The sequence below is a fragment of the Anarrhichthys ocellatus genome, unplaced genomic scaffold (assembly GCF_004355925.1).
Source record: "Anarrhichthys ocellatus isolate YVR2014 unplaced genomic scaffold, GSC_Weel_1.0 scaffold42, whole genome shotgun sequence".
NCBI classification, from domain to species: domain Eukaryota; kingdom Metazoa; phylum Chordata; class Actinopteri; order Perciformes; family Anarhichadidae; genus Anarrhichthys; species Anarrhichthys ocellatus.
In genome coordinates, this window is record NW_022280072.1 from 2793211 (window position 1) to 2801473 (window position 8263).

Genomic DNA, 8263 nt, shown 5'->3' on the forward strand with positions numbered 1-8263 from the left:
GGCAGTAGAAGCCACACTGTCAAAATTTCTTTAGGAATTTTCTAGTTCTTTTTTCTCTCCATATTGACAACAAATTCCCATGAAAAGACTGTGTGTGTTAGTCCATCTCTCAATCAATTCTTTCTGACTCCCCTACCCTACATGGGTATTTCAGCATCAAGCCCATTGGTTCCGACCAAAGAAGTAAATCTTTAAAAACAGCTCAGAAATATGCAGTAGTTTAACCAAAAAAAGGCGTATGCCACTGTAGGTTTGAGCAACCAAACAGGAGGAAATAGTGTATTTGTTGGGGACTATTTTCAGCGACAAATGAATCCACATTTCTGAGTATTTGTGGTAGCCAGACAGTGTATGTGGGATTGAGCCAAACTAAACTACAATGTTTGTGTTCATTGTAATGAAAGAACATTTCACCCAGTGCAACAGCGGGCTCATTGATGTGTTGAACTTGTAAGTATACTCTCATTATTGAATTGACTGTGTAGTGGGGAACGCTCCTCAGAGAAGGAAGTGTGTTGTGAACGCAGCCCTCAGGCTAGGCTCCTCCCCCCAATTAGTGCCAGCATTTATAAGGCACCCGTGGTCCTGGCCTCACTCCTTCTTGGCCCCTGTTCTGGTGGTGAGTTTCACACATATTCCTCCTCTTGTTGCCGTCTGACTACTTACCCCTTGTTTGAGGTGGTAAGTAGTCACAATCTTAACTTGTATTATTTTGCAGCATGGTGTGCCCTTTTAATCTCCGTTTATCATTTGTAGGTTCACCTGCTGCTGTTTTGCTGCCTCCATTTTGTCTGCTTGTTTTGCCTCTGTTTCTTGTTTTGCTTTTGCTTTGCATGTTTTGGCTGTTTTTAATGATTTTCATTGAATCCTTTAATAAATATGTTTATTTTACAACACGCATCTCTCTGTCCAAATATCAGTAATGAATCTGTGTGCCCTTAATACATTCTAAAACAATATATTGGGGTCTTTAAGTTTATATTTCCCGGGGTGTAAGTCCCCAGGTGGCGTTGTTGGTTCCCTTTAATTCCCCCACCCCCCTAAGGCCACACTACAACTGCATAGCAGATTTGTTGACCATACAAAAAGCATATAAGAATATCGCCAGACCTATTCTTTACATCACACGTGTCAAACTCAAGGCCCGTGGGCCGAATCCGGCCCGCCACGTCATTTTATGTGGCCCGTGAATCCACCAGCAAAAAAAAATTTTTTTTTTTTTATTTTGGAAAGAAAATAAAAATATCCCCATGGTCAAAATTATCAGATAGAAAGTTGAAATTATGAGATAGCATGTTGTGAAGTATTATCACCGTGGCTGGACATTGATTACTTGTCGTCCTAACAGTCACTTGGTAACAATATGGTTAATTATTACCTTTTTTTTTTTTTTAAAAACAGGTGGACAGCCCGTAAAGCAGTTTTCCAACAAGTGATTGAGTTGAAAAAGATCGACAAATAATCCCAAAATGTCCACGAAGAGAGAAATTGATGCAGAGGGAAGAAAATGTAATTTAAGATGGGAAACCGAATACATGTTTGTGCTTCGAGGAGAAAAACGGGTCTGTCTTCTGTGTTATGATGCGCGTCGGTGATTAAAGATAGAATTCACGTCAGCATTTTGACACCAATCACTGAGCTAAATTTAGCCTCCAAGAAAAACATGAAATTGTCCAAGAATTAAAAGGCAGACTGCAATCACAGCAGAATATATTTACAAAAGCTACAGCCCAGTGCATGCTAAAGGTATGTGAGCAGGTGAGCTTGTAGGAAATTTGGGATTAGAAGTGTGTTTTAAGAAGTTATAATAGAAGTGTTTTGGAATACATAATTAGAAGATTCCTAATTGTAAAAGTGTTTTAGAAGTGTATCTTAGAATTTGTAGCACCTTTATATTTGCTTGTGAAACTTGTGAAGGTTTTTGCCAAAAGTTGCAAATCCTTATCTTTATATAGAATGTTTATCATAGAAGTGTTAAGCCATAAAAGACAGTCATTGTATGTATTAAACTGTGAAGAATAGCCAAGGGAATGTCAGACTTCTAGACAGACATTTGCAGGTTGTACCCGCGCGAGGGTTTTCGGAAGCCTGACGCCAGGAGGAGGCAACCAAAATTAGCCAATAGGAATTAAGATGGACAAAAGGGGGGGGATTTCAAACTGTAAGAGGAAGTGCTGGAAAGGAATTCACTCTCTTTCTTCTCGGCTCTGAGCCTGGAAACATCTGTGTTTCCAGGCTGAGTCGCGAGTGAATAGCTTTTCCACGCGGATCATATATTATATATTCTGTTAGTAGTGTACTTCATTCTGTAATTGTATTAGCTTCAGTAGGATTAAATACTTTTTAATTGTAAACCAGTTTATGGTAGATTTATTAAGTAGCGACTCTACTGTAGAACAACAGTGGAGCGTGCTCTCCGGCCTCCCCCTGCTCTTTGAATTTGACTTTGATGCTTTCAGGTTCCCACCTCAGACAAACAATTGTCAAAACAAACAGCGACAAAATCCTTCTGGGACAAATAAAGGTCTCCCACAGTGTGTTGCCAGCACTCACTTTTAAGCATCTTCACCGCCACCGTCACGACTGAATCTGCTTCGGAGAGTCCGTACGCGGTGGCCTCCACCACTTTCCCAAACGCACCAGATCCCAGCGTCTTCCCTGAAGACGAGAAGACAGACACACACAAAACACTGTTATTCCTCCATCCCGTTTACCTCCAGCATGCTGGCCCCATGCCAGTGTTCCCAGGACAACACCGGTTTGAGCCCCCAGGCTGTGTATGTAGGCACCAGGACACGCAGGATCCTGTTTGAGGAGGTTTCTTTAAAACAACACCCAGAATATGTCAACAATATCATGTTTGCAGTGAGGGAGTGGGGCTTCATCACGAAGGAGCTGTGAAACTGGTTAGTGACCACGCGTGGCTAAAACGCCATGTCCACATACACAGAAAACAGACTGTTTGTCAATCCGCATGAAGTCGCCCGAGGCGGGCGGCGGTGATGTCATGCCGTCTGCACTGTTAGGCTTTATTACCGAGGCTATTACTGACACAGCTCCACATCACTCGGCTCCGACGTTGATTTACAACGCTAGACGTAAAAAACATCATCAGAAGTGACAGATTAATAGAATCATGGAGGCCTAGACGCAGCACAAACACGCCTCAGATCATTAAGGATAAAAGGGAGTTGCGGTGCCGCTCACCAAAACGCAAGTTGTTTCGCGGGAACTCCCACTGGTGATCGTACGGCAGCTGGGTGGGGTCAATGTAGACATAGTTGTTTCCATGGATGCCCTCGATAACTTTCCACTGGATCTGGTACTTGGGTTTCTGGCACCAATGCAGACAAAAGACAGACACATCAATTACTGTGACAAATTATTGTTGCTGATGGGTTTTCAACACACTTTGAACTTTTGCTCGACTTCACTCAAATTGTCACTGGAAGAGAGCGTGCCAGGCGGGGAGGAGTGCAGAGCTGTCTTACCTGCATGTACTTGTAGAACAGCATGATGAGGACGAGACAGAGGACGCCTGCTGCTGACACGGAGCCAATTAGCAGAGGGGTGAAGAGATCGTGGGGGACAGTTCTCTCTGCAGAGAGACAGAAATGATCACGTTAGACTGCAGGAGCAGTAAGTGCTGGGCCATATGGAGAGCAGGGATCACGATTATATAAATATAAATATTTTTAATAAGCCTATAGCTAATGACCAAAAATATTTATTATCAACTATATCCTTGACATTTGTTATAGTCATCTTTAGTGGTTATTTGAATAAAAATACACGATTTAAATGATTTAAAAGATATACGATGTATAATAAGTTGCTTCGAGCTAGTGTGAGGAAGTGAAACCGCTCATAGTTCATCTGTAATATCTATTTTTACAAGATTACATTTGAACACATCATGATAACAATAACATGTACTTTATCCGTCATTTATACAGAATGGAGCTTGAAGGAACCATAATGGAACTCAATGGAACCTCCGTATGTTATAATGTCACTCCTCCTGCCGATTGCAACATCTGTTGTTATCATTGTCAGACTTACTCGAAAGCATAAATGCGGATCTTCAGATCACATATTTGATTTTCTATATCCAAAATGATTGTGATTGACAGTTTTGACCCATTTTTGGCAGATACATGAGGCTGGAATGTCAGTTCCCTCTGACACGTTTACAGCATTTCTTCTCGAGGCTTCAGGTGAATGACTTCAATGCACAAAGACAAACCGTCGCGCCCACACATGTGTTACGTGACTCACGCGAGGGAAGATATTACCGCACAAACAACAAACGTGTCTCACGAGACTCGTTTTCACCGACCAACAATGCAGGAATATCGTAGCTTCTTCAATTCTGACAGTTTGTAACCGGGACTTAAATATCAAATATCACAACATTTTTGAGTGAATACCTCACTATCGTTTTGATATCGTATGGTTGACTATTGGTGCTTTGGTAAAAATATTTGCACAATGCACAATACTTGAACCTGCTTAGTCATTATATCCACATTACATCTTAGTTCGGTTCGATGAATTTGTTTATTTCCCCACTGACTTGAACTTTTTGTAGAAGGCTTGTTTATTTTGGGGAAATGTTTGTTTGTGACGCTTCAGTCGGTCAAAGCAGTTAAGCTTAACCCTTCAACTCCAGTACACCATTAAAAAACAACCGCTTGGAACAGCTGAACCATCACGGATCATCAAACAGTAATGTTAACACACTAAATAAACATTGACCATGTCGATTATGGCGTCTGTGGGCGGCGAAAAAACACTTTAGTCTTATTACGCCATCCAAAATCTAAGACGATATCTTGTTTCAAATCACGATAATTAAATAATAATATAATATTGCCCAGTGTTGGTGGAATTGGAGTCAATCTTTCACTGGTTTGCCATGTTTACACTCTAAATGACATTGCAGAGGGGCATTACGGTAAGCCAGAGAGGGCTAAGTCACAGTGAAGCTCACTTTGGTCAAATCACAGCCAACTAATCCAATTACATGTGTAAACATACTGTCTCTGCTTTTTTTTCTCCTGCGTTTACAAATTCTGCATTTTATTTGGTTGAATTTTTTACATCCGTTTCCATCATACGGTATTTTACCGTTTTTTCCTGTTACTTTTCCAGCTGTGTCTGCGAGTAATTATACGTGACCAGTGTCCTGTTCCTCTGCGTCTGGCTGTTCGTGATGCCTCATTGTTTTGCTCCTCTGTACAGTGGGGTGTAATAAGCTCTTTAGAGATAAGAAGCTTTCTCTTCACTTCAAATCTGAGAATGCAGCGTCTGCAGGAACTAATCCCCTGTAAACCTGTCAGTGGTTTCAAAAGCCCGGTGTGACACCTCCCGAGCCTCCCACAGCCCCCAGAACGGATCCCAGCGCCGCCAGGACTCCCACTGCGCTCCACACTATCGGCGCCTCCGCCTGGTCTGCTGTTGCTCAGTGAAGCGCACAAAATCCTGGGCGCACACTCCAAAAGACAAAAAGGCTTGTGCTGCCTGGCCACGAACGCTCTCCTCCCTCATAATGCTCGCCCACATACCCGCTGAACCCACTCTAACCCCCCACCCATGCCCTCCATAAACCCGGGTCTCCAGGCTCATGCAGGGACGACTCTACTGTCCTTTCAGTTCCTGTGCTCACGCCACATTGAGGACGTCACACGGCAGATGGGGAAGCCGTTACAACAGAGCGGATTTGGAGTCATAAAGTAAACTATGGACTAATTCCCATCTGTAATGGACAACATCTTATCGTGGCCAATCACGGGCGAGGTATCTCTCCTTTCCCAATGTTTACTTAACAGATTAAAGAAGACCAACCTGTACTTGGACCACACCGACAGGTTAATCCTCCCCCAAATCATACTGGTAGTAAATATTTTGACTTGAGGATTAAGTAGCGGTTTACAGAACTGCTAAGATAACTTTGTTTTTTCAGTGCACAAAGCAGGCTTTTTTTTTTTAACAAAATACTCCAGTAAATGAAACAAGATTTTCATGTGTGTGTGTCTTCTCTTGTGCTGTTGAACTCTGGTTTAACTCCAATCTGAAGGTGAGGACGAGCAGAGGAATTACATCAAATCAGCAACAAAACACGAGACTGACAGGCGCCGCCCTTCAATACCACGTGGCCCCTATTTAACCGTGTTTGTGTGGTCCGCATCCCACTTTCTTCGTATATACTCACCGCTGATAGAAAACAGCGTGTAGGCCTGCTCTCCCTCCACCGTCGCCACACACTCCAGAGTGCTGTACTGTCCCAGGCTCACGTTCACGCGACTCTCCACCTCCGTCTTGCCGAACGGGGGGCTGAACAGCGTGACGGTGATGACGTTGTGCTCCTCCTGGGTGGCGTTCACCTGTTGGGAGCACCTGAAGAAGCAAAAGATTACAGGTTGTTGACAAAAGGGATCACAGAGTTATTCATCAGCTGTCTCACTAAGACGTCTCTCCTTTTATGTCTCTGCGTGAGACACATTCCTGATTTCATGAGTCTTGAAAACATCTCCCGTCCTGTCTGTTCCTTTTGCGTTTCCTGCCTCCTTGATTATCCACCTCACCCCCTGATTTTGTCGTCAGTCAACCCTGTTTTATAGACTCCCTTGTTTTTCCTGTTCCTCCACCAGACTGTCTTCGTTCATCCCATAGACTGCATATAAATGGACATATTCACGCTGGTTTGCGGGCTGCTGTATTGAAGCATTAAATTCGGCATTTTTGCAATCGCCATTTGTTTTTTTGCAACCAGAAGTGACGCGAGAGGGTGAAGCTAAATACAAGTGAATGCTGAATAACACATTTACATACAATTAACTTTCATGAAGTAAAAACACACTATGAAAGGGTTCAAGTTTTAAGACTAAAACAAGGACAACTACCAGACCGGACAACGCCGTGTTAAAGAACTGTCAATGACCGTGTAGCCCCGCCCTAAAGCATCCCCTGCTTTATGGTCTGTTTGACTCTAAATGGACCATAATGTACTAAATGAACATCGTGCTGTATTGAAGAAGACTTGAAACTAGAGATTGAGACCATAAACTCATGTTTACAATGTTTACTGAGGTAATAAATCAAGAGAGAAGTAGAGTCATTTTCTCATAGACTTCTAGACAACCAGAGGAGTCGCCCCCTGGTGGACACTAGAGAGAATGCAGCTTTAAGACATGAAGCATTGGCTTCACTTTTTTAGAACTGGAGATTGCCGCCTTGTTCTACGTTGTGGGCTCATCACAATCAAGAAATTATTCAGTGCAAATTCTCTTTGGTTTTGGATTTTGCCTACTTCCTGTCTGGATTTATTCGCTGATTTCTCTTTGGTCTGACCCTCTGTGTGTACGACCGCCTGGAACCTCAGTGAAGACCCAGCCTTTTTTTAATTGACCTTAAAAAGACGTGCATCTGCACCTGAGTCTCTGTGGTTCTGCATATTGTGTGACTATAACGATTCTGGGTTGAACAGACTGCACGGTATCAACGTGTCCACCAGAAGTATTAATAATTGAAGGGAAGTTGCTCCTGTGCTCATGAAATATGAGTGAGAATAAAAGTTTCCCAGAGCTCCATTAAAAGCAGCTGTTCTCTCTGGTCACCGGCTCATCATCTTTCTGTATATTGGCGTGCGTGTCTGTAATTCGATTACACTTAAAGAATTACTGGATGGAGTTTGGATAATCACTTATGATCCACTGCCTGTGCTGCTTGGGATTGGTTGTTGCTATGGCAACCGGGTGCCCCTTCCTTCGGACACGCTTTATGTTTGACACGCGAGAGAGAGATGAGTCCCCGCGTCCAGTTTGTATCCAGGCAAACACGCGCTGGGCCCCCTCCGCCAATCACAAGTCAAGTCTATTCCAATCCCGTGTCACATAGGGGCGGCCATCTTATCGCCGTCAACCAATCACAAGACAGCGCCGGGGAAACAACCTCCTCAATCATACATTCCACCATCATCATCATTCCTGACTCTGTGCAGCCTTTAGGACCCTCGAGGTGCACTTCAGAGGAGCTTTGCAAGCGTGTGAATCTTAAATTAATGGGTGGTGCCGATCATCAAGAGAGCATCACTGACTAATACGCCTTGTACTGTATCTACACATGGACATGCAGGCCTCGTTGCCATTGCAAAAACCATGACAGTTGTTTGCAAACACACAATAGATATCTGACAATGGAGCTCTGCAGGGATGACTTATTGTTGTAGACGAACCAGAAAGTTAGCATCACTGGTTCCCAC

General features: G+C 43.3%; 1 protein-coding gene across 2 annotated transcripts in view; it reads right to left on the reverse strand.

Moving 5' to 3' along the window:
* Window positions 1–1821: 1821 nt before the first annotated feature.
* The window catches only part of LOC116394999 (mast/stem cell growth factor receptor Kit-like), an 18927-nt gene continuing 12485 nt past the window's right edge, over window positions 1822–8263 (reverse strand). For both annotated transcript variants that reach the window (XM_031868479.1, XM_031868478.1), the window contains exons 9-12: window positions 6215–6399; window positions 3492–3598; window positions 3208–3334; window positions 1822–2658 (exon numbers count right to left, since the gene is read on the reverse strand). In XM_031868479.1, the coding sequence (XP_031724339.1) occupies window positions 2456–2658; window positions 3208–3334; window positions 3492–3598; window positions 6215–6399 (622 nt within the window). In that variant the 3' untranslated portion in view covers window positions 1822–2455. The remainder of the gene's footprint in view (window positions 2659–3207; window positions 3335–3491; window positions 3599–6214; window positions 6400–8263) is intronic.